General features: G+C 42.4%; 1 protein-coding gene across 1 annotated transcript; it reads right to left on the minus strand.

Annotated features, from left to right (window-relative positions):
- Positions 1-48: 48 nt before the first annotated feature.
- On the minus strand, positions 49-26477 carry TSPAN3 (tetraspanin 3). Its single transcript, XM_066634934.1, has 7 exons — positions 26287-26477; positions 12040-12231; positions 9367-9441; positions 6983-7084; positions 4741-4893; positions 4142-4225; positions 49-919 (listed from the first exon to the last, which is right to left on the minus strand). The coding sequence occupies exons 1-7, from the start codon at positions 26347-26349 to the stop codon at positions 827-829; spliced, it is 762 nt and encodes a 253-aa protein (XP_066491031.1). The 5' UTR covers positions 26350-26477; the 3' UTR covers positions 49-826.

The raw sequence follows: 26477 nt of genomic DNA on the forward strand, positions 1-26477 counted from the left end.
CTGAGAACAAGGTATTGACACCCCCAAAAAATGTTAACCATGGCTTAGTTTGGAGGGAGATTTACAGAAGATTTATTTAATCAGGTTTCCCATTTACGTTTCACGTTCACATACTATTTTGCTACAATAACTGTTCACTCAACATATAAACAGCTCTTCATAGAAAAAAATGAAAATATTTATTATAGAACTGTAGTGCATACATTATACTCCTGAAAAGCCAGCTTGTACTTTAACACACTAAGAGTTTGGAAGATTTGTTCATTTGAATTTAAGAAGGTCAAGAGATGCACTCATGTGATTCTAAAATTTTGCTTAGTAGTCATTCTGTAGTGTTCTGGAATTAATGCTTTTTTTTCTTTTTGAAGACAAACACTGGTGAGAGGCAGAAAGTAAAAAAGCTATTGCAAAATTAACACAGCCAACAGGCTTCTTAAAACTTTGGCCAATTATTCCACACACTGAAGATTTGCAAGTTCTGTATGTATACAGGAATCAAATCAGGACAAATGTTTAGCTACAACTTACCAAGTTCAGGAAAACCCCTTTAGCTTCCATATCAGGTTGCCTTTTGTGTACAAGGGTTCCAAAATTAGCTTGTCTGTTACTAAAGTGTACAGAGATGTGGAAAGCTGGCTAATGGGGGGGGGGGTGTATGGAAAGCCAAACCTTTGCCCATCACCAGTGTATGCGCTTAGCTGTCCTGGTTTATGAAAGGTGTGGTTTCGCCAAGCCGATGTCAGCAAGAGAATTGCGGCAGCTGACCCAGCCAAGTCACCTTCTGAGAGGAGAAAAATGAAGTTCAAGCTTAGTTTTGCAGCTTCTTCTATGCGTAGGTTCCTCCGGTGATGAGCAGCTCATATGCTGGATCCCGACTTCTCCTGCACAGCACGATGCAGGCACACAACATGCCCAGCAGCTTTGGAGAGAGGAAGAGAAGCCAGTTGAGTACACAAGGACCCTTCTATGCATGATGAATCAGCTTTCTGTAAGCCCACCAGATACACAGGTGGTTTCAAAGCTATTCTATTTCAGGAGCACATGGTCAAGACTTCTCTTAAGCTCCTCTCCACACTGCGGAGACACATCTTAAAAATAACTCCTGGTTCCCCCCCCCCTGTAATTCAAAAGCATAGAGGTGTTTTCTATTAGCCATTTTGTCATAGAAAGTATGTCTTTACACAGAGCATCATTAACTTTTGCAGTGATGACCTTTAGCTTAGATGGCTTTAAAAAGGGATTAAACAAATTCATGAAGAGGTCTATCAGCAGATAATGGCCATGAAGGCTCCATGGAAACTCTGCATACAGGGACATTATGCTTCTGAATACCTGTTGCAGAGGAAGAGGGTAATAGGAAGAGAAAGGTGTGAAGGACTAGGTGTTCATGAATGACCAAAACCCCAACTGCCATGGTCGGAGGCAGTCATGTATACAGGCACTTACTTTAGTTTGCTTCTAATAAAATAGTTTACCTTATGCATATGTAGTCGTAGCTATCCCACAGGGGTACAAATGTGTATATAATAAATTTCTCCCACTAAATGCAATTCAGTTTTCACAGTTCAAGTATTTTGTTATGGTCAGGGTTCACTGTTCTGATGAGAGCCTTCACTTGCATTTTTTTTTTAATCTATGAATTTCACTAAAGGACACGAGGTTGACTTGAGACCAATTACATTAAACAGAAAGAACTCCATAGAGCATTTCCAGGTTGGGGGAGGGGGTCTAAATATGTTAAACAAACCACTTTGTGAATTTTTGTTGTTGTTGAAAAGCATAATAGGTCCCAATCAGGGTAAAATCTCACCCAGCATAATTGCTGTTTTATGTTGATGATTTTTGTTTATAGCATACGTGGATTTGCATTAAGGGGCATTAATTATGTGCCTACAATTTAACATGTTTCATGAGACTTCAAGTATAATCACTGTGCAATTGTACCCCTGCACTGTAAATAACCTAATTAAGCTTATATTACCTAAGTTGCTAAATGCATAACTTCCCCCTTTTAAAATAAAATTGATTGTGACTTTATTAGTTCAGATTCAAGCAAACGTAAAAGATTTTTATTCTGCCATTCAGCAGACGTCTGGAAGACAGGTAAAGGAAGAACGTTTAAACATTCAACATCTAGCACAAACATTGACACAGTACAGTATTAAAATCATAACACAGACAGTAACGAAACAAAACCAGAAGTAGCAAGAAAATACTATAATGTACTAAAAGATGAAATAAAGTGGACTCCATCTAGTACCAAATAGCCAGTAAAGTAAGTGCCAGCTGAACATCTCCAGGGAAGACATTACATAAGAAGCAGAACATCACCAAAAGACCCTCTTGGTTGCCATCTGCCTCACTTCTGGGTGGTGACACCTGGAGCCAAGTCTCAGATACATCTCTTAAGGAGTGGGTAGGTTTATATGAGAGCAAGTTGCCCTTCATTTACTCTGGCAGGTTAAAAGAAATCTCAATTGCTTCCTGCACAATAGTCAGACAATGTTAAAAACATTCATACATTTATTTCAAATCAACTTTTATTTTCTCTCTTCTGGCAATCAAGATTTTCTAATTAGATACCTGCACTATTTTGGTTTCAGGAAAACCCAAGCTTCCAGCTATGAAAGGCATTGCCTTGTCAACTCAAAGCTATTGCTTAAGCAAATATTCAAAGGGCAGTTTTGCTGGAGCTCACTGAAGCAAGTAACAGGTGAAAGACAAAGCTATTACCCAACTCTAGCTTGAATGCCCTTTAATATGCCATATCAGAGGTTTAACAGGGAGGGGGTTAATTTAAGATTTGAGTCAGATTTTCAAGTTTATTATACCACCAGAATCATTCCTCTGTAGGCCTCATTTACAATTCAGTTACCGTCCACACCCTAGGGACTCACAACTGATGGCCTGCTAGCTAAGGTCCGTTTGAGAGAATATATCATTACCATCTCCTTTTCTTGCTTCCCAAACTGAAATAGTTTGTGAGGGAAAAACATATGTGTCAAGTGATGATCCCTTCTTTTTGCTGGTATATCCTGGATTGACTTCCTATTAATCCACTCAATGGTGGTAGGGCTCTGCCAGTGATTGGTATCTTGCCAATATCAGTCTCCCCTATGGTTATCCACCCAATTTACAATGGGTAGGGAAGCACTTCAGTTTGACAAGCCACTGTCTGGGGAGGTTCAGCTATCCACACTTTCAAATCTAGTAAAGTCACTAGTCAAGTTAGAATGACTACCCAGCACAAACACCTGATCAAAGCACTCGGAACAGAGTTGAAAAGAAACAGGATCCAAGTTTCACGTAAGAGGATGTATTTCAATTCTTGCTCAGTGCACTGTGCAAACAGTGCATTTGGCACAGTCAATACCAGAAGTATTTGGCACAGAAATACCAGAAAGCCACTATTTGTTTACTTTTCCAAGTTCTTAGCCCTCATGGCAGTAAATAAAAATTTTAGCAGAACTGGAGCTGTGTACTCCTGGCCCAGAAATTAGTTTCTTGCCCAGTTCTCTCTCTCTCTCTCTTATGGGCCATCTTATCTCAGTTTGCCATTTTCTGTGCCCTTCTATGCCAATCCACTAGGGGAGAATTACAGGCTCTTCCCAGATTCTTGCTTTTACAAGAGGAATATATATGAAACATGCATACTTGGATCTTATCTGAATATTCGTGGCCATTATTACACACCCTGTCCCACTATCAGCAACAAAAAGCAGGCATGACAAGAGTGAAGTGGGCCAGGTAATCAAACAGAAACTTCCTGTGTGGTAATACAATAAATTCAAAGCCACTACCACACCAGAGTTAGAAGACCTCCAAGAGACTTCCACAACAGCAGGAAAACTTTATGTTCTCCAACCAGTGTTAAAGTGATAGAACATTCCAAATTGAAACTATTTCAGGCTTGGCTAGGATTATCCAGTCCCGGCGTTTCTTTGCATTTTGTCCAATACAGTGTTTACACAGCATTTGAGAAAACAGAGCGAGTGTTTTCGGAACTGCTCATGTTTTACAGATTTAGATATTGCACATATGGACACTGAATGACATTTACACTGCAAGAATTACACACACCTAGGTCAAATAGGGCAGAGAAAACAAGTATCACAGAAGAGGTGGTCAAGAAGAGGTTTACCTGAATGGCAGCAAAAGCCAGCGCTGCCCAGATTACGTACATCATGATCTCTTGCAGTTTCTTGACAACCAAGGCCTCACATCCCTGAAAACAAACAAGATGGAGGTGTGTTCAGGGCAGCATTTCCTCAAGACTTCTTAAACTTAGACCCCATCCATTTATATAAACTCTCCCAGTTCCAGGCAAGCCATCTGGTTGGTTTATGAAGTTAGATATACATTTTAGAAGACTCCCTACCCGGTCCCCTTTCCTAGCAAAGGGCACACTTGGCTAATCTAGAAATTAGGAGAGCAGAGAAGGGTAGGGGGATGTACAACCCCCCGAACAATTTCCAATGGCTGTACATTACTTCAAAAGTTCCAGCATTTGTGCCCCTCTAGACTTGCAAGGCACTAGTCTCAAGGGATGCTGGTGGTGTCCTAATTCACAATTTGAGAACTTAAGATTCTGGGGAAACAATTCATTTCTTGATAATATACTATGAAGGGGTAAAAGCAGACTTGACAGTTAACGCTTATGCCAAAGTGTTGTAAGTTCAGTTTAACCTCTCACAGGACTGCTGCTTTTATTCTGAAGTTTGCAAAGGACAAGAACATAACCTCGGCATAAAGGTCCATGGGATGAGTCAAGCTTCCTGTGCAATTGCTGAGGGTCGCTTTACAGCAGCTGAGGGGTACACTGTTGTTTTTTGTTTCTTTGAACCAGTTTGTCGTCTCCCAGTCACTGTAGTTGTGAATCCCACAACAGTGCAGCTACAAGAGAAGGAGAAAGGGTGAAGAATGTCTTGTGAAAGTCAAGAGATGCTCACTTACAGGAATGTGGTAACATGACAGGCAAATGTTTCACCACTCTTGCTAGCAGTTTCAGGCACCTCAAAAGTAAAGTTTTCTGGGTACGCTCTGGTATTATCCTCAGTATGCTCCTAGTTTAGCTGCACCTGCTTTTGGGAAATGACATGCACCTTCCATTCATGTACCCTATATCACACTTCCTCTCCCAACTTTACCACAGAGCAGACGGAACTTTGTTCTTCTTAGGCTGTTCACTATAGCACTGGAATTACTTATCCTGAGGGCTTCCATGCACAGCATGGATAAGTGACTCAAGTATTGTCCAGTTCCTAAACAAAGAGCCCTTGAACCCTGCTCTGCCACACACCCATCCTGCTTTCAGCAGCAAGCTCTGGAAGCTATGATGAATAGCTTCTCTCTCCAAGGTTGGACCTTTTGGACCATGCACTGTCCATAAATATTATCCATGCAGTTTTCACTTAAACAAGATATGCTTCACAGCTCTTCTCATGCTTCCTTTCCAGTCTAGGACATGAGAAATTGTTTGGTAAAGTCTTAAGACTTGGCTGTCTTAAGACAGGTTTGGGGCTGCAGTTGCAGTGACATCACTGACAGTTACCACTGCCTATGTTAAGCAGGGAGTTAAATGGCCTCCAAAGTACTTTCCAATTCTGATATTCTACGACAGGGACATCCGAACCCTGGCCTGGATCCAGGGTTCAAAAGAACCCGTCTGCCCAGTGAGCGGACCTTACCATTCTGCCAGGTAACTGTGTCTAGTCCTCCTCGATTGGGGAACAGGGATGCTCTGGGCAGTTGCATCTGCTGCTCGGAGTCCCAAAAGGCTGCGAGACATGACATCCAGGCAGACGTGACTGCCCAGAGCATCCCTGTCAAGGAGAAGTACACACAGGACCCTGGAAGAATGGTAAGATGCTGTCTGAATGGGGGCTGCATTTCCATTGCGCAGCATGGTGAGTTTGGCCACTGCTGTTCTATGACATGGTTTAATTTCTGCGCTGCACAGGCTGGAAGAACAGGGTGCAGAAATATGGACTCAAAACATACTCTGAAACAGGTTTTCCATATAGGAAACTGCCTTTTACTAGCACAGACCATCAAACTAGTTCAGTACAGGTGCATCCGTGGGGATCCAGCCCCCCACAGATATAGGGGAACCCTATCTCTATGGCCCCCCATGCCTATTCGCTTTGTATTTAGTCTTACCACTAGCACCAAGGTTCAACATTTCTTGCTTTATTAGTTGCTACAAGCATGAAACATGGACAGACAGTCTGCCCACTAGAGACGACCAGAGAAGCAGGTGATGGGGCGCTCCCCTGATCCACAGATATGTGAAACTGCAGACACGCGGGAGGGGGGGCTGTTCCAACTTCTCTAACAGTTCTCAAGGGTTTCAAGTAAAAGCCTTCCCCACCTGCTGTACAAGATCCTTTAACTAGAGATGGCAGGAACTGAAGCTGGGATACCTAGAAATCAAAGTCTGGGTCCAATAACTAAATATGGCCTTTTCTGTAAATCTTACAAGGAGCAGGGTCTCCTTCATTCCTTCCTACGGTGCCTCTGCCAACCATGGAAAGAAAGTTCGTTTCCTCTCTGAAAAGCAGTGCATAAATTGGATAGCCCTGCTTACCTTCAGTGAGCACACTTATCATTGTGGGAAGGAGTGTACTCCGCTACAGAAGAATACTCACAGAACATTCTTCTGAATGATAGTACTAGCACTCAGTGTGACTCAGATCTAGTTTTTACTGAGAAAACTTAATCTGGGATGTGCTCTTCTAGGTTGCAGATGGGGGCTCTGAAAGGCTAGCTCTGAAAGGCTAGCAATTAGTCAACAGAAACAACCCCTCAGAAAGCAGAACAACACTTCCTATGTGGGTTCGACTTTCTCAGTACTGTAAGCCATGGATAGCATACAGCAAGTCCCGATTTGCTATGAGAAGAACTGCACTGGTATACATTTTACTCATTTTCTCTTTTTACCAAGCATTACAGAATGTATCCCGATATTTATACTGGTTCTCACCTGCCTCTGAACATAATCAATAGCACGGCTGGCAGCATCAGGGTTTGTTCCATTGTATGCATCATATACTTTCTTAATACTGTGATTGACTTCTGCTTCCACCTGTAAAAACAAGTGTCAATGTGATTTCAGTTCTTGACAGCATCCAAATCAGAGTATTGCAGTACTACTCTCTCATTTATTACATTTGTCTTATTATTTATATAGGCTAGCCTGTGGGGAAAATGGAAGATGTTACCCAAATGAAATGCTTAGTATAGATTATGTACTTCCTTCTCCGAGCCTGTGGCCACCCCATTACCTCTCAAAAAGATGACCTCCATGGAGGAAGCAACAATGGCCATAGTGCCAGACTGCAGCTGCTGGAAAAGGAAGATCATTTCTCCTACCTGAAACACCACCACGCCATACAGCAGACTCATGCCACTCCTCCCTTCTTGGGAACTTAAACAAAATTTAAGATCAAGAACTGAGGCTAAGCAGGTGTAGATCAGGACAGTGCCTGGATAAAAGCCTGAAGTCGTTGTTCGTTCCCCCCCCCCCCCGAGTACCACAATATAACAAACATCTTTATATGAAAGTCTCAGATACCCAGAGTAGAAGAGAAGAGAACTCAGAGAATCAAGGGATCAGAGAAGAGAATATGACCAACAGGTGACAAATGATACAATCAAAATACATTCCAAACATTCTTCATAGATTCATTTATTTGAAATTGTCACACTTCAGAGCAGAACTGGGACAACTTCAGAGCATTAACAAAAAAAAAGAGTGTCTAGAAGGCAAAGATAAAATGTTTTAAACCAGTGGTTCCCAAACTGTAGGTTGGGACCCACCAGTGGGTCATGACCCAATTTTTGGTGGGTTGTGAAATTGACAAGTTGATAGCTGGCAAGGAAAATATAACCTTATGGAAACCAAAACACAGCAGCACGTGTTGTTTACTCGTGAATAGACCCACTTTGAAGGGCAGGCTGAGGAGAACATAATGCCACCAGAATGGTCCTGATCCAGTGAACGTGGCTCAACAAACGCTCCAGAAGAAACAAAATGCTCTTAGAGATACTCTTAGAAATAAAAGAAAAATATATCAAAAGAATGTACATATATGTTCCTACTGGATTTTGAGATGCATGAAGAAACAATAAAAGAACGTATGATAAAATGGGCGCAAAATATAGGCCATAATATTACATTAGAACAATGGGAACAGATTTGGAAATATAATATAAAATTTACTAGATCAACAAATTTTAAAGAAAATGTATATAAAATGTTTTATAGATGGTACATGACACCAGTAAAACTGGTAAAAATGAATCCGAACATATCAAAAAATTGTTGGAAGTATAAATGTGAAGAAGGGATGTTTTATCATATGTGGTGGACATGTAAAAAAATGCAAGTATACTGGAAAATGGTAAGGAATCTAATACAAGAGATTGTTGGATTTATGATACCACTGAAACCAGAGTTATTTCTGCTTAATATGACCTTAGATATTATAAAGAAAATGATGTGTATTTAGTTATTATGATATTAACTGCTGCAAGGATTTTATATGCTAGATCCTGGAAAGATATTAAAATTCCAACAAAAGATGAATTAATAGAGAAAATAATGAATGTGGATAGGCTTACAGAGATTTTGGATCAACAGTGTAAACCGACACAGATAGAGCAATGGAGACCATTTTATGCTTGGTTGAAAATGAAGTTGTAGATGTATAAGATAGGGCATTTAGATGAATATATTGTATACATGATACAGGATATGATAGATAAATGATATTAAGAAGTTAAACTAGAAGAAGAACAAGATTAGAAGACATGTATTGATTGATTAGATATATTGATATATGATTGCCTGCACCCTTCAATGATATGTTTTTGTGTTTTTTGTGTGTGTTGTGTATTGAGTTTGTGTTTGTTTATAATTGTTGTTTGTTTTTATTTAGAAAAATAATTTAAAAATTAATTAAAAAACGCTCCAGAAGGTGGTTCCTTAGTCACAGAAAAAAGGATAAAAACAGAGGCTTGAATGGCTAGTAAGGCAAAACTTTTTTTTAATGTCTCAAAGCTGGGTTCTGGCAGAGTGTCATTTTAGTAAGTGGGTCTCAGTGCCAAAAGGTTTGGGAACCACTGTTTTAAACACATTGGACAAGCTTTTAATAGTACTTCATCACCTACTGTTATCCAGCTTCTTGGCTTACCAGAGTTACTTCTTTGAAGAGCTCCAATTATTTTAATAACATCACTTAGTGAGCTGATACTTAATGTTTTTCATCTATAATTCAAGTCCAAAAGATCAACAAACTGCAAGATAAACCATAATTTTACAGAATCCTACATGCAGCTAACAGCACTACTAGGGAATCTATTTACCTTTGCTCTGTAGATATAACCCAAAACCACCACCACAACTTCAGTGATAAAAACCAACAGGAGGATGATCACAAACTGCAAGACAGAACAGAATTTTATGGAGGCAAGGCACATAAGAATACATCATCACAACTTTTGCAGTTGGTTATACCTGGATAAGACAAGGAAACCCCATCACAGTCTCAAATCACTGGTAATTTGGGAAAGCACCACTTCAAAGAGATCAAAGTTGCCAAACAAAATTCAAGTAAATACTTACTGCAGGGCATAGAATTCTATGGTAACTCATGTTACATTTGTGCATGTGTAATAGGATATTTTGCAGTTCATTATGTACTTTGTCAAGTCAAAAAAAATAATATCCATATTTAATGAAACTGTACACTCTGATTCATAAGCTTGGCAGTTAATATTATATCTAGAATTTTTTAATCATCTCAGACAAAGAATTCTGCACTGTTAGATGCATTCATGCTGCATTACTAAATCCTTTAAACAATAGAAATCTGATAACCACCAATATAAACCACCATTTGCAATGGGAAAAGCCACACTGCTCATGTTGCAACACTTATCAGCAGGCAATTTCAAGATGGCAGCCACTTCAAGTCCACTGACTGAATTGCTTCAGGCGTTGTTGCCTATGCAAGATGGCACAAATGTTGCACAAATGGAGTTAAACATGCAGCCTCTTGCAATTACTATATGCCTCTTGCTTTTACAGACAGGCAAGCAAGCAGACTAGAAAGGAAGAGTTAATGTTAACTTCCTGTTTCCTCCTCCTTAACGTTCACTGGCAAGAGCCATTTCACATGACTTATAAATAAACAAAGGTAATGGGTGCAGAAGAGCTTGGGGAAATGAGGATAAGCCGATACTGAAGGCCATTTGTACAACACTATATCAGCACTAAGTCGTAGTAGATTTTCAGTGGTTGAGAGAGTTGAGTATCATCAAAATGCAGCTGCTGTCATAAAATACTGCTGGTTGACTTTTAAGCCAACACAAACCAAAGGCATAATCCTGACAAGGACATTCAGCAGGGCAGGATGTAGAAGATTCATGTGCACCTTTTCACACTGGGCACCAGGATCAAGCAGCTATGTACTTGCTCTCATCAAGCCTCACTGTGTGTAACACAAGTGTAGAATCTCCCTGTACTTATCATGCCATAAAGAAAGGGCCTTCTGGTTGCTGGGCCTATCCACCCACTTTCAGTAGTGTTCAAGGTTTCCTCAGGCCAGCAGAAGAGGCCTGGCAGTACCAACCCAATACACAAGTGTATGTCAATCAGCACACTTTAAGCGATTCATAAACAAATCCAAAGAAGAACTGGTAAATATGGCATTAAGGCACAAATACAGGGGGGCCCCCATAACAGCAGATCCCATATTCACGGATTGGGTCCACAGTTCCCCATGCGCAGCCCCCCTGCACCGCCTCCCCAAAGGCAAGGTGAACTCTGCTCCCCTTGCCTCCAAAGGGTCCTCTGAACTCAGAGGCAGCAGACATCTGCCTGCGCCTCTGCTAGGTCTAGACCAACCTCGGAGAGTGAAAAAAACGTAACTTCTAGTTTCACAGAGATTTAACACTGTCAGATTTAACACTGTCATTTAGTGATATACCTGCTGTACCTCAAATTTTGCTAACATAATTGCCTGTAAATGTATACAGGCATACTCCCTTAACTGTAGGGGTTCCATTGCGGAACCCACCCACCCCCATAGATAGCCAAAACTGTGGATATGGGCGAACACCCACCCCACAGTCTTGACCTTCCAGAGGCAAGGGAACCCGGTTCCCTCCCCTCCGGAGGCTTCCCAAAGCCCAATGTATTGGGCCTCCTAATGCCTTACAAGGCACTAAAACGGTCACTTCTGGTTTCACAGAGAAACAGCAAGAATATCACTAAATGACAGTGTTAAATCTGGAATCAAGTACAGCACACTGCTGCTTTAAACATGACAAACTAAAGCAGAGGGAGATTTAGCATTATATTCCACATTGATTATTATCTATGCATACATTTGGATCCAACCTTTCCACCACCCTCAAAGCAGAGACATAAGGAAACATTTTAGGTAAGTACATTTAAGTCCCAATTCTATCCTTCCTCAGCACCCAGAGGATCAGAGGCACTGAAATGGCTGTTGTGGTACTTTATGGGACCAGGGAAATTGCCTGAGGCCTCCTCAGGAGAAGGGAATCTCAGTTCTCTCATCCCATGCTGAGCCCAGGCAGCCCCAATGGATCTACTCAGATCTGTGCCCACTATTGAGAACCTTGTCTGTCTTGCTTGGGAGGGGTTTAGAATTCAGTGGCAGCCCCACCCGCTATTGCCACCCCCCTCCTGGGCCTGATCCTCCCTCCAGCCCTGAAAAGCTTAGTCACTGATCAGCAGTGGTACTCACCACACAGTACATCTTCTCAACACTGAGGCCCAGTACTGATTGGCACTGACCTCAGTGCAGGCGCTGCAGCCTTACTGCCAGCACCAGAGTGCCTTGTGGCACTTTCTGCAACATCTGGAGCCAGCAGGGAGGCTAGAGTGTGAGAGGTAAGCCCGATAGGATCAGGCTCTGGATCAGTGTCATATACAGACAAAGTACAATATGCTACTCATTTGGAGGAAACACAAGCCATTATCTGAAAATGCTTTTCTAAATATCTTACCGTGGTAAGTCCACAACGACTTTCCCGGATTGTGGCACAGCAACCAATCAGGCCAATAATAAAAAGGAGAGTTCCCACTGCTATAATAACCACTGCAGGGATGAGTGTATAGATATCTTCAAAGAAGTGATCATAGTCATCGTATGTGATGAAGACGTAGGCTCCCACATAGCACAAGATGCCAGCTGCTGCCTACAGTCATAAAGCATAAGAAGAATCAGGAAGCCAGGTTATTATATCTCAACACACTGATGAAAACTGATTTTGACATTTTTGGGATATTGCTCAGCAATTGTGAAAGTTAGAATTTTATTTATTTGGGTCAGGACCCACTGGTGGATTGCAACCTGATTTTTAGTGGGTCAACAAAGCGTGATGGAAAGTTCAGATAAGCAATTGCCTCAAACCCTGAGACTATTCAAAAACCAGATGTTAATTACCTTGCAAAGAGCTCAGCTCCTGCAGTTTGCAAGCTTGTGTAAATATATGGAGAGAGATGTTTGAGGGTCATTTTTCTGGTTATTACTACTTATAATAAATATTTTTTTCTAGATCTCCTTTTTTAAAGCCTGGTAAACCTACATGAGTCTCAACAGAATGTCATTTTCAGAAGTGGGTCCAGGTGATAAAGAGTTTGGGAACCACTGAGGTAGAGGATTTCTCACATAGGTTCACCCCCAAAAAACGCTACACAATATTCACATTATATCAGTGGTTCCAATCATACCCACTTATATTAAAAGCTATTTATCAGCAGGAATATTGCTATGACAATGCTATTAAAATGGATAGATTTTTTTCCATTCAAGTCATAACAGAAAGTAGTTCTAAGATAATGATCTCAAAGCTTTTTCATCCTGGTGAATCAACAGAACAGTATTCCAATAGAGGCAAAAATTGACCCACTGCTCCCCCATTTGAACAGCGAGTATCTTACAGGAGCTAGAAATATTGTAAATTACTGCAAATGGCAACAGCATCCCACTGTAAATACCTTGAATCAAACTCCTCTCAATGCTACCAAACAAAATGCTATTTATGGTCACATTACCGTCTTGAAGACATATTTCATGAAACGCTCTCATTTTATTGCCAAAATAGTATCTACTCAAACTATCCGTGGTGCAAAAATATTTCACTTCTAGATGCCAGCTGTATATTTGCTGGAGATTAATGACATTTACACACAAGTCAGCTTGCATAAGATTGCAACCAATCGAAGTTGGGATATTCCAAATATTTCCTGACTAATTCTCATTTCAAGTGCTAGATAAATTATGTCATGGATTGCATTATTTTTACAGGCATTTTATGACATTGCAGCCCTACCCTTTAAAATGTAAGCACGATCACAGCCTCTAGGACTAAAATGGATGCAAGTTATTCTGTCATACAAGTTCATTTGAATTTGATAACTTGAAGACAGAAATTCCACGTACAACCAGAACACTAGGAACAGATGCACATACTGTTCAACATGACCTTGAACATGGAATTCTTAGCCAAGTACAAAACAGGTCCAATGAATATGAAATCATTCTCTGAAATTTATAAAGATCATTTTCAAGATTAAGGTCTCTAAAGTTCTCAGACATTCCAAAAAGCTAATGACACCCTCCAGGCATATCTTCCCTGACTGCACAGTGAACCAATTTCCCTTCAAACATCACCTGTGCAACCTGCCCAGCAGCTCTGATATGCAGATTTCTCCAAAGCACTTGAATAACAAGTGCTGCAGATGCTGTGGGCATCCATGTGTTAAACTTCTCTGCATTGACACTGCAGATTGGTGCAGTACTGCCCCAGAAAATCAAGCACAAGAACAGTCAGAACCTCCAGTGCTTGCATTCTGCCATAAGAGGCTCACAGTAACACCTCCACTTCCACTCTGTCTCCGGTTCTCCAACACAAACTACAGGAACAGAACATGAATTTAAATCATAGTTTGAGTTAAAGGCAGATGAGATCATTGTGAATGATAAAAGCACAACCAAAGCAGGATCTTAAAATAATCTTACAGGGCTGCAATCTTACCAAAAGGTATTTAATGTCAATATTTTAGCCCATACAATGGGTGTGCTAATTTATATACAAGAATCATTCTTTTGAGATACAAACATGCAACTTGATGGAAGTTCCCAACAACATTGTAAACAATTGCAGGCATGTAACCCACCACCTACTTTGAATAATAGTGATCACTTTTCAGTATGATTGCCAGAAGATTAATGCGATGCATCACAGACAATGAAAGTTTATGCATCAAAATTGAAAAGACTGCAGACACACATTAAAAATGTCCTGCACAGAAAAAATGACAAAGGATGGAACAACATGAGCAAAAAGATAGCTGATGAGCAAGAACCACCACACACTAGTGTGTGTGTGTGGGGGGGGGCAGTAAGTGCTGCAGGTGCACCAACTTGCATATAATTGGCCCCTCCCACTCACCTTCTGAGTCATTCTGGACAGTGACAGCAATGTTCAGTAATGTGTTGCTGTAGCTGCCTGAATGACTCAGAGGGCAAATAAGAGGGGCTGCTTACATGCACACTGGAGCACCCGCAATATTTACTGTTTTGCCCCCCCCCGTAGGTATACTACTGTGTGGACCAGTAGCAATCTATATGCTGCTTACACAAGCACATTAGGGCACCTGCCATTCTTACTGTTTTGGCCCCCTCTAGGTAAGCTACTGGGTCCACTTCTGGTTAGGACCTTACTTCAAATGGACACCCAAATAGAACCACGACTGAGGCCTAGATGGTAAAGTGGAGGGTGTTTCCATCAGTCTGGCCCAGGGGTGCGCAAACCCCAGCCCTGGGGCCACTTGTGGCCCTCGAGGACTCCCAATGTGGAGCCCCCAGTCTCCAATGAGCCCCCAGTCTCCAATGAGCCTCCAATGAGTCCCCCCTCAGGGAGCCGCCAGTCTCCAATGAGCCTCTGACCCTCCAGAGAATTGCTGGTGCCCTCACTGGCACAATGCAACTGCTCTCAGCGTGAGGGCAACTGTTTGACCTCTTGCGTGAGCTGTGGGATGAGGGCTCCCTCCACTGCTTGCTGTTTCACGTCTGTGATGCAGTAGCAGCAGCAAAGGAAAGGCCAGCCTTGCTTTGTGCAAGGCCTTTTATAGGCCTTGAGCTATTGCAAGACCTTCATTCAGTCGTATAAGTTCATCTTTAATATATTCAGATTTGAAATGTAAATTAATTCTTTTTTTCCTTGGCCCCTGACACAGTGTAAGAGAGATGATGTGGCCCTCCTGCCAAAAACTTTGGACACCTCTGGTCTGGCCTATACATTTGCAATTTGCAAAAAAAGGAGGTTTGTGACATTTTGGAACAGGGCATCAAACACGTTTCATGCCAAGGGCCAAACAGCATTCATGATGCCTGCTGAGAGTCTGATGTCATTAAGCAGGTCAAAACCAAAAATAAGCACTTTTTCTCACTTAGGAACTAATTAACCGCAAACGACAGAACAGAAAATACACAAATCTTGATCATATTTCAAGATATGGAACAGACAAATTTTCATATAGGCTGCCCTTACAGTAGTAACACCTCAGTACTGCTAAGCAGTTTGAGAGCCTGATGGGCAGATAAAAAGCTTCCAAGGGCCACATCCTACCCCGGGGTCCTGTTTGACACCCCTGTTCTGGAAGGTTAGGACATCCTTACCTGGTACAACATTGGGAAAAGGATCTTGAAACACAAGCTACAGGTAGAAAAGTTAAATGCCACTTTAAACCAATGCTGAGACCAGAGAAGGCTGAAAATACCAATACAATTTTAGTGTGTGGCATTTTTATACAGAGAACATTTACTGGATACAAGAACCATCCAAGAAGAGATGGGGAATACTGTAATTATTAACTGTTGCCTAGCAATGAAGCATGAAAATAGCTTGCTAATGAGGTCATCTCCAAAGGACTGAAGATGCTTGTCAGGAAGAAGCATAAAGGAAAATTCAAATTAGGCTCAAGGGCAGGATTCTCCCCATCTCCTATACTTTAGATACTATGCTCAGCAGCTTGCATCATTTTAGAGCTTCAATGGGTCAAGAAAATACCAGGGCAAATAGTTATAAGAGATTTAAATAGTTTAATGAATTTAAAGTATTTGTATCCTACCTTTCCTGTTAGTCTCACTTCGAGGAACTCTCCATTGCTAGAATAGCCTCAGGAATGGAAAAATACCTCCATTCCTAGAACCCCTGCTTAATGCTAGAAAGGAGAGCATCAGCGCCAAAAGAGGTGAGCCTCTTTGAGTCTCCAAGGGGGGAAGGGGTGTCCAAATTTAAATGGACTTTTGGCATTAATGAACGCCCCTTCCTTCCATTAGTCTGTTAAAACAAGGATTAACTATACCACCATATGTGAGAATCTAAGTATGCTCTCCATTCTGTATTATTCTTGGTAGCTTTTGTGGAAGTCTGATCCCATTATGCTACTTATAAGCTACCCATTTCAATTTTTGCTATGAATATATAATATGGTAATTGCTGCTAGAGTAAATAGAAAATGAAACCACACATTTTGAAATTCCAGTTTAGTATAGTACAGAAGAGAAGGTTCTTGCTTTACACATGTATGTACCACTTCCTACAGGACTGGGAAGCTATACCTTTGCTATCAAAGGATAGCATTATAAAAAACAAGCTGTCACTATAAGAATTCTTGGCATCATGAAGTTATGACCCCAGTAATATAATGGACAATCAAATGTCCCCAACCTTACACTGCCTCAGTCATAAGAGTCTAAGGACCCAATCCAAATCAACTTTCCAGTGCAGATGCAGCCACAATGCAGCTCCAAATGTTCCCTTACCTTGAGGAGGTGTCTGTGAGTGCTTCCCCACCTGAGGATGCAATGCATGCCCCACTGGCATGGTTGCATCAGCACGGGAAAGTTGGATAGGACTGGGCCCTAATCAGCTATTTGTCCCAAAGTACTACACAGCCATTTGATTTTTACTCCATTACATGGTTAAAGAAGCTACTGAGAAGAACACCACTGATGTAATGCTAAGGACTTTAACTTTCCAACTCAAGTTAATTAGGTTCTGCCGTCTCCATGGGGATATGGTTCACTTAGCCAATTAAATCAGTATTGACACTGTCAATGTTACAAGATCCTTTACAGCTCTCCAAACCTACCTTTATAAAGAGTAACATCACTATTAGTTAATATGGTAGGAATGAAACAGCTTGTTAAAATGCAAGGAAGCATCCAAATGAAACTAACAATTAAAAACAAGAATGGAACAGGCATTAAACACATACACCCAAGATTCTCAGGTCAATATACTGTGCATCATGTTGGGAAAAATGTTTGGAACAGAGTCACCAATAGTTCGTGACTCTCACCCTAGCACAGTCTCCTACAACACATAATGGTGCTCCAAGGTTCATTTGTACTTACAAAAGAAAAGCCCCACTGTTCAGGCAAAAACTCATCTTGCTTTCCATGGTGACCAGCCAGATGCTTCTGGGAAGCCCACAAGCAAATGGTCCTTTCCTGCCATTGCTTCTCTGCAACTTGCATTCAAAAGCATACTACCTCTGAATCAGGAGGTAGCACAAACTGAGAGTCTTAATAGACTTGTCCCCCCTACTTGGTTCAGTTTACACAAAGGGAGCCAAGGAAGATCAACAGATGTAGCAAAAAAGGATTAATCACTAAGTCTTCCTACAATCCCCACCTGCCCTGAAATGGGAAGCCCTTGGAGATTTTTCCAAGGGCAGGATTTACAAAGTACAGGGCACATATGCACTTCCATCTATATAGTAGCTTTCCCCCCACCATAATCTCAGTATAGAAGGACAACATTTATGTTCTTAGGTAGGTGTGCATTCAACACAATTGACCTGAGATCCTAAGTACACACACACACACACACGCACACACACTTTGAAAGGTTCACATAAAATCACAACATTCCACAACTGTTTACTGGTTTTGCACATTACAACACAACTCTGGTTGGCTCCATAACTCCCTTCTGTCCCTCACTGGGGGGGGGGGAGAGAGGAAAATACAGAGTTCAGTTGTTTGGTTGCAATTCTGCCAAGGCATCTGGGGGGCCTCAGTTAAGCTTCACATTTTGTCTCCTGCTCTGGAGCAGGAGGGGAAAGCACAGGGGTCAGTTGCACTCAGCAAGGGTTGACCAGGGCACCTCCACTAAGTTGAGCCAAAGTTCACTCACCACTTTCACCAGAGGCTGCCTGATCACTCACCATGGCAAGGGTGGCAGCTGAAACTGGAAGCTTACACATCAGTGGACTATGGGAAATCTAGTAAAGAAAAGAGTAGGCCACACAAGGCTGAACACATTCATCCTTTAACTGATTTTCTTGCTACTCCATAGTACATATGTGCAGAGATGTAGGAGGGTGCCAAAGGAAAAAAACTGTGAAACATGTAAAAATCAAAGGCTTTAGAGGGTCTCTCCTACTTTGAACTTGAAAGTTAGCAAATTACAGCTTGTTAGCTAAACCTCTTTCCACTCACTTCTTAAGATATCTTAAGTTAACAGTCTTAGATAACTGAAGACAAAAACAAAAAATTGAGAGGAGCCATAATTGCATTCTGGGTCACAAGGGGAGACAAAGACATAGGTTGCAATCCTATATACTTACCTGGAAGTAAGCTCCCGCAAACTCAGTGGATCTTACTTCTGAGACATGCCTAGAACTGCACTGTTAGTCAACTAGAATGAGAGACATTTGGGCATTTAATAAAGCTGAGAGCCAAACTCATGTACTGAAGATTATTTCTATTAAAAATACAAGTCTTGCTAAGGGGGAGGGGGAGAGAACCATGAAGAGGGTGGCTCATGCATCAAATTCCTACTCTTGACTAAAATCTAGGTGCTTTTCATACAGCCTAATCAATAAAGAATATTTGCATCAAGGAAACCAACTAGAACCTGTAACATTTACAGAAACATCTTTATCTAGTGAAAAACCCTAGCTGCTTAAGAGCAGCAATAAAACTAAGGTTGTGAAAAGTTTACAAAGTTTGATATGTAAAGACACAAGCTTAACAATGCCTTCATTCTCTTGTGTTCACTGGGTCTCATGGTTTTGTAATCTGAACTGATTCTTCAGCAGTACCAGACTCCTTGAACCTTACAAGAACAATGATGCTCACACCAACCAGCAGAAAGCTCTTCCCAAAATGAAGTTATGCAGTTTGAAGCTGCTTTAACTGAGGGACAGTTAAGAGAGGGAGTCCTCAATTTGCAAAACTTTGATATAGTTTCAGCAACTATGACCCACCATTCTACTAAAAGATTCATCTTGTCTCTTTCAAAGGAAGCTCAAATTTCACTTCTCCCTTGAGGCAAACATGAGCTGCCATTCTCAGGTATCAACCTTAGAAATAATTCAGCAGTTCAAGTACTAATGAACCTTATCTTATTCTACTCTTCTTGGCAAGTACAATGCTAAATACACTCTGCTGAAACTAGAAAAAAGCAACCCACACTGTAGACAACATGTGTCACCCGTTACATGCACCAATCATTACCATTACATTATAGGTCTCATATGTTATAGGTTCTTAAGAGTCAGTTAATTTTTGCATTTCTTGAGACAGAATTTTATTACGTGGGTTCTGCAGAAACAAGCCTAAAGTGAGGCAGATATGCAATACTCAAGAGTTATACAAGTGACAAAAACACTTTGCCATCTCTACAGCAAATGTACCCTGTGTTTACTTTTCCATGATAACTCTCCAATTAACACAATAATAATTATTAGCATTTGTATATTGTACTAAAGCTTTCTGAGTATTATCTGCCGAGAGGGAGTAGCTTGTCTCAGGTCAGCTAGTCAGTTCATGATACAGGTGAGATCTAAGCCAGGAAAATCCTGATTCATATCCCAGACTCACAACTACACCAGCAGGTGTATAACTACACCAGCACAGTATTAGACCAGCATATATTGTATTTGCCCAGTCCATGAATAAAGACCTTTCATTTTAAGTGTCCTAGTTCTCCTAGTTATAAAGGAAAATGAATCTGAATGCTATATATTGCTACCCTATCTCTTAAACACCACACATAAACAGTCTCAACAGCTTGTTATGGTATTTTCAGTATCAGGGCTGTGTTACCTAACCAGGCTCAGACTTTTACTTAATCAGATTCATGCTGACCTCAGTCTCTCACTTCCCAACAATCAATATTTGCATTATCTGCAGCCAACAGTCTTAACTCAAAAAGGTTCATTTCCTGTAAACACCAACTCAATGTGCAGATCTTATCTCCAAAATCCAGCAACATTAAGCACCTTGAAATGCAACATTTTTCACTAGCTCTAAAATAGATACAGTTCAGAGGATTTGGATCATTTGGAGCACTTCATTGAATAAAATTTCTACAGAACTAGGTTATGTGGCTGCCTCAGAGCAGTCAGTACCTACTGAAAATACCACAAAGTAGAGCAGTACTTTTATTGCAATCAACTAGACTCTCAAAAGCAGCACACAGCAAGCTATCAGTTCCATAACTTTTCATCAGACTAAATGTTAAAGCAAAAGGATGGGAAGAGAATGGGCATGCTGGAAGCACCCCAGTCATCTAATGTTCATATAACCTACAGACTGAAAACTAAAGAGACACAAGGTGCTCTAGCCATCTCTTTTGTAGCACAAAAGCTGCACAATACAAAAAAGTCTGCTGGTCCTATACTGAGTTTCATTGTATCCCATACTTTTCCCACTTAACATTTTTCTTCTTTAGACAGACACACACACAAAATGGAAAGTATCTGTTATCCATATTGCAAAGCATAACCAATGCACTTTGCTTTAAAGTAGAGGTGTCCAAAGTTTTTGGCAGGAGGGCCACATCATCTCTCTGACATTGTGTCAGGGGCCGGGGAGAAAAGGGTTACATTTAAAATTTGAATAAATTTACATAAGTTTACATAAATGAATATATTAAAGATGAACTTATATGACTGAATGAAGGTCTTGCAATAGCTCAAGGCCTATAAAAGGCCTTGCACAAAGCAAGGCTGACCTTTCCTTTGCTGCCGCTACTGCATCACAGACATGAAACAGCAAGCAGTGGAGGGAGCCCTCATTCCACAGCTCACACGAGAGGTCAAACAGTCAGGCTAAGAGTAGTTGCGTCAGGCCGGTGCAGGCTCCAACAAATCTCTGGAGGGCCAGAGGCTCCTTGGAGACTGGAAACTCCCTGAGGGTCGCATTGAGAGTCCTTGAGGGCCGCAAGTGGCCCCAGGGTTACTTGTGTCAGTGATTGCCTGCACCATCTCAATTGGGGGGGGGGGAATTTGGCAAACACTCCCTGGGTTTTTTTAAGCAATCCCCTCTGTTGCTACCACACCTGCCCTTGTGTGAGCGAGTGAGTGAGGGGTTTGGGTACCCCTGCTCTAAAGCTATTTAAAGGCCAGTTTCCACTCACCGCCCTGTTTTTGCATCCCTGCATAGTCTTAGGTTGTAGCTTAGCCTATTTTAACTTTTATTCATATATAGACTTTTCTTCAATAATAATAATAATATACAGTATTTATATACCGCCTTTCTTGGTCTTTATTCAAGACTTTATTCAAGGCGGTTTACACAGGCAGGCTTATTAAATCCACGCAGGGATTTTTACAAATTGAAAGAAGGTTCTCTCTTTCAAGAACCACCACATTCGAGATGTTACACTCCGATCTGGTTTAACATTCTGGCCTCCATCCTCCCACGCTCTGAGCAGATGGAACAGCTCAGCTGCAGCTTGCCAGCTGCTTCAAGGTCGCACGGTGCCGGTGGCTTCGAACTGGCGACCTTGTGGATGTTCTACTTCCCTACATGAAACATGGTCTAGCTTGTCAACTCTTATTCAAAATCACCTCTACTATCTAACAGAATTAGGCATCATGTGAAATTCTCACATAAGCATTTTTAGTTCAGCAGCTTCATTACAACAGCTACAAAGTGCACAGTTCTAGAGTACCTCAACAACATTATAATTAGACATGCCTTCTATGCCATAAAACAAGTTACTTCTAAACCACTTTGGTTACAATGTCGTTCCAAATGCAGGGCCTCTCCAGCCATTTATTGTATAGAAACCTGGTCAGAGTCACATGTGTACATGCCCCACCCAACCTCCCATCACAAGGGATAACAGCAGAGGGCCCAATCCAGACACATGCATGCTGGTTTACCACCAGCGTGCACTGTTGCAAGTGTGCCGTAAAGCACATTTGAGAGCCCTTACCTTGGACCCAGCACTGGAGCTAGCCCACTGCGAGCCCACGCTGGGCCAGCTCTGGTGCTGGGCCCATGTTCTGCCACCTGGCAGTTGACTGGACCGCCTGGCGCCAGAGAGATGAATGGGAGTGTGTGGGGAGGTGGCGTTCTGGGGCAGGGGGAAGGAGAACAGAGGGAAGGACCAGTGGAGCTTGGTTTCACTGAATTCTGAGCCCTGTGTGGGAGTGTGCAGTCTCATACGGGACTCTCCAAAGTTGACATAGAATTGAGTAGCCCCATTGTGGGGCTGCTTCCCTTTTCCCAAGGAGCCATCAGTGGTTGCCTAGTTGCGAGCTGGATACCACAGCAACCATTTTGGTGCCACAGCAGCCTTGCAGCCGGGCAGCTCAGGATTGGGCTGTGATACAGGTAGAACCAAGCATGTCTGATGTGTTAGCATCTCCCAAACAAGAAAGAATTGTTAACAATGATTCTTTCAAGAAGTGTAAAGTTTCTTATAGCATGGAACTAGATCCACAGCCCAATCCTATCCTGTGCAGGAATGGGCTGGCCTGTGCTGTATCCTGGCCTGTGCAGGGTAGGAGGTGGATCCCAAGCAACTTGGAGTAAGGGGATTTATTTCCCCTTGCCCTGTGTTGGAGTAGCAGCCATCTCAATGGGACTACTTGGATCTGTACAAGCGATTAATGCTGGGCTGCTTGGGAGGGGAGTTAGGATCTGGCATAAGTGCCTGAGGCTGGTTCCACCACCATCCTGAGGCTGTCCACCCACCAACCTGCCCTCCCCTCACCCAAAATGCCTCCATTGCACCATTTCCCCACCCTCCCAAACACCCCCTGCACCGGTACAAATGTACTCCTGACTGGCAGGGATCTGGTATGGGAGAGGCTGTCATGCATCCTCACACTGGCCTCCCTGACTCCCTAGACATTGCAAATATGCCTTAAGGCACATTTGCGACACTCCTGGGCTGACACAAAGGACTTGAGCCGGCCCAACGAACACTTTGGGTTGCACTCCCAGAATCATAGCTAAGAGGCACACTTTACATGAACACCAACATGAAAATGGTAGCATCAATGTTTACACAGTTATTTACAGGTTATATATAGACAGCTCACTTGGTCTTGTCTTGATACACTCATATCAGAAAACCTATAATTGTAAACACCATTATTCTTTTCACAGGTTCCAGGTGGTTCAAAACTGTTAGAATCCCTGAAAGTGACAGCATCTGGATTGGCCAACTGGATTATATATTCATACATTTCACAGTATCTAACAAAAAGTTAGGAGGAAAAACACAAAAGATGTATTAAGAGGTTATTTAAAGGACTCCCCATGTAATACTGAAGGGCTAGAAGTTAGCAACAGAACTTTTTTACATGTAATATTTATAGCAATATTTGTGTTTATAATATAGTATTACCACATTCCTTGGTCCTTTCAAACCCCAATATTTTTGAACAGCTGGGATAATGAATCTGAAGTTACAGTAACTTGAACTCCAAGCCATCAGCCCTGAAAGGGTGTACTGTACATGCCATCACATTTTTAAAAGGCATTCACTTCACTTAAGTCAGCTCATAATGATGTCATATGCACCATTCATGTTACCACCCGTTTGTCTCTCAAAACATTTAGTCAACTACTGTTCTACTAAACTAGATACAACATTTATATATGGTAGGAATAGCGAAATATCCACTCTGAACTACTACAACACTACTATACTTAGATATAATTAAGAAGATAATTGTAATAGGAGACACCAATATAGTTCCTGTAAATGGCACATGCAGTCAACCTTCATGGGCCCAGAGTTATGCTAACCCCCAGCCTCTTAGTCAGCAACTCATGTTTCCTTGGTTTAGGACCCACCCCATATACACATCCACCTTAAGAAAACTGGCAGTTGCTAAGCAACTGCAATGGGTTTTTCTGTCCTCTTCCCAACTATAAGGAAGATAAGACGTAAAGTAATGGAATATAAGGGCCCCCACAGGATGCCTGTCCACTCCTATCCATTCCCCATATTAAAATTTTCTAATTTCCACTATTTATAATCATTTATAGCACACTAAAAACGAAAATTTGCAAGAATACAATTTGAGACACCCAGAATCAGTCCAGCAGTTTCCAGTTTAGAAACCAGAACGCAGTAACAAGGAGAACACTGATTCTTCCAGTACCATAAGCAACTATTTGGGGCATCAGCTTACTTTATTTGATTCAGTTACTTCCTTTCAGACACACCATTTTAGACATATATCAACATATATCAAGATTTAACAAAAGCATTTCATCTCTTCTCACTCCATCCCCAAATATGCACACACATCTGAACAACAGATTAAAGCCTGCGTTGGTTGATCTGCTTTAAGGATGAGCCAAAACACATGTATAAGTATGCAGCCTTAATAAGGATAACTCCTGTTCCTGGCTTTCACCCCAACTGAAACCCTGCTCTCTGCATTGGGGTGAGTGGGTGGGAGCTGCAAAGAGAAAAAACAGGTGGGGTACTACAATCACCAAGCCATTTCTGAACTCATCATTTTGCATTAGATCATCCCTAAAGACAGCTACAGTGATGGACACTTGCTGGAGCAAAACTGGTTTTACATACCAGAAGTCCAAATGGATTCCTTCCAGCTGGCTGGAATGCCAATTCTACTGAAAGTTGCTACCTGCTTCCTTCCAGCTTTTTATTCGCAGTATTCACAAGTGACAGCTTCCAGGCTTGGCACCCTTTGTGGAAAATGTGCCTTTAAAACTTTTCTCCCTTTCTGCATCCCTCCCACTCTCCCCACTGCCTTGACAAATCTGGGTCACCACCAAAGTGTGCAACAAGGGCACCAACGGGAGATGTGCATCCATATATAGGCTAGGAAAAAAAAATACGTACTGCTGCAATAACACTGCCCTTTTGGTGCACCACAAAGCATGAGCCAAGCTAGCCCAGGAGGCCCAACCAGATTCTCCCCCCACCCTGACAAACGCCTGCCCAGTCCCCACAATACCTCCCTTTAAAGGGGGTGTGTGGCCTGGGCTTTTCAAAATTGTCCAACAGCACTCAGGCATGTTCAGAACAAGCACCTCCTAACTTAATGGAACACAGAGAATCTGCTCCCCCCCCAAAAAAACCCATCAATCCTTCCCCACTCAACAGCAGCTCTAGCAAGGAACATCCAACAAAGGGCAGGAGTGGTGGGAGGGAGGAGCACTTCCCCCACAACCCTGCATGTCTCATTCCCTCCTGGCCCAGACCATACATGCATGTATTGTGTGCATAAATAACGTGTGAAAGGATCGACACACAGTGAATGGGATTGATAGGGGATCTGTGATGTGATGTGAAAAAAGCCCTGCAGGACACCCCCCACCCTCAAGCAATGTTCTTTCTCCCCAACTTTAACCTTGTGCTGTTATGGGGGGGGGGCAAGAACAGAAGAAGGGGGTGTGCCTCCAGGGTGAGGGGTGGGCGGGCCGGAAGGAGAGCAGCTCTTTTGTGAGCCAAAAACAATCCTAGTCAGAAATTAGTCCCATTACATCTAATGGGGCTTATTCCCAAGTAAGTGTGGACAGGATGGTCCACCCAACCCAAACACTTGTACGTCTACTCAAAAAAAGGCCCCATTCTAACCAAGAGGCTTCCTCCCAGGTAAGTACCGAGAGCATGGCAGCCTGAGAACCCAATCCTATGCAAGTCTACTCAGAAGCAAGCCCCATTATAACCAAGGGGGCTTACTCCCAGGGAAGTATAGATGGGATTACAGCCTGACAACGCAACCCTAAGCATGTCTACTCAGAAGTAAGCCCCACTCTAGTCAATGGGGCTGACTCCCAGGTAAGCGTGGACAGGACTGCAGCCCGAGAAGAGGGGAAGGGCAACGACGACACGGCGCCCTGGCCCTGAGGCGGGAAGAGCCGCCGTGCGGGGCCCGTGAAGGGGGCTGGGGGAGCGCGGTCCCTTCGCAGCCCTCCCGCCGCACCCCCCTCCGCCCGGCCTCACCCAGAAGATGAGGTTGAGGAAGACGAGGACGGTCTTGGAGGAGGTGACGCCGCACTGCCCCATTGCCGCCGCCGCCTCTCCTGCCACCGCAGCAGCCGCGCCAGCTGGCCTGGCCTCGGTGGCTCCGCCCCCTCCGGGGTGGGAGGGAAAAGCAGTGGTGAGGGGGACAAGAAAGGCCGAAGGCGCTTAAG

This window comes from Tiliqua scincoides, chromosome 8, assembly GCF_035046505.1.
Source record: "Tiliqua scincoides isolate rTilSci1 chromosome 8, rTilSci1.hap2, whole genome shotgun sequence".
NCBI lineage: Eukaryota > Metazoa > Chordata > Lepidosauria > Squamata > Scincidae > Tiliqua > Tiliqua scincoides.

Bases quoted from the DNA above. Each gene is read 5' to 3' on its own strand.
- TSPAN3 (XM_066634934.1), bottom strand. From the start codon at position 26,349: ATGGGGCAGTGCGGCGTCACCTCCTCCAAGACCGTCCTCGTCTTCCTC. The intron at 9,442-12,039 runs GTAAGATATTTA...TCTGTCTTGCAG, and splicing joins GTCGTTGTGGACTTACCACG to TTTGTGATCATCCTCCTGTT. The intron at 4,894-6,982 runs GTGAGAACCAGT...CTTCTCTTGTAG, and splicing joins TTGATTATGTTCAGAGGCAG to CTGCACTGTTGTGGGATTCA.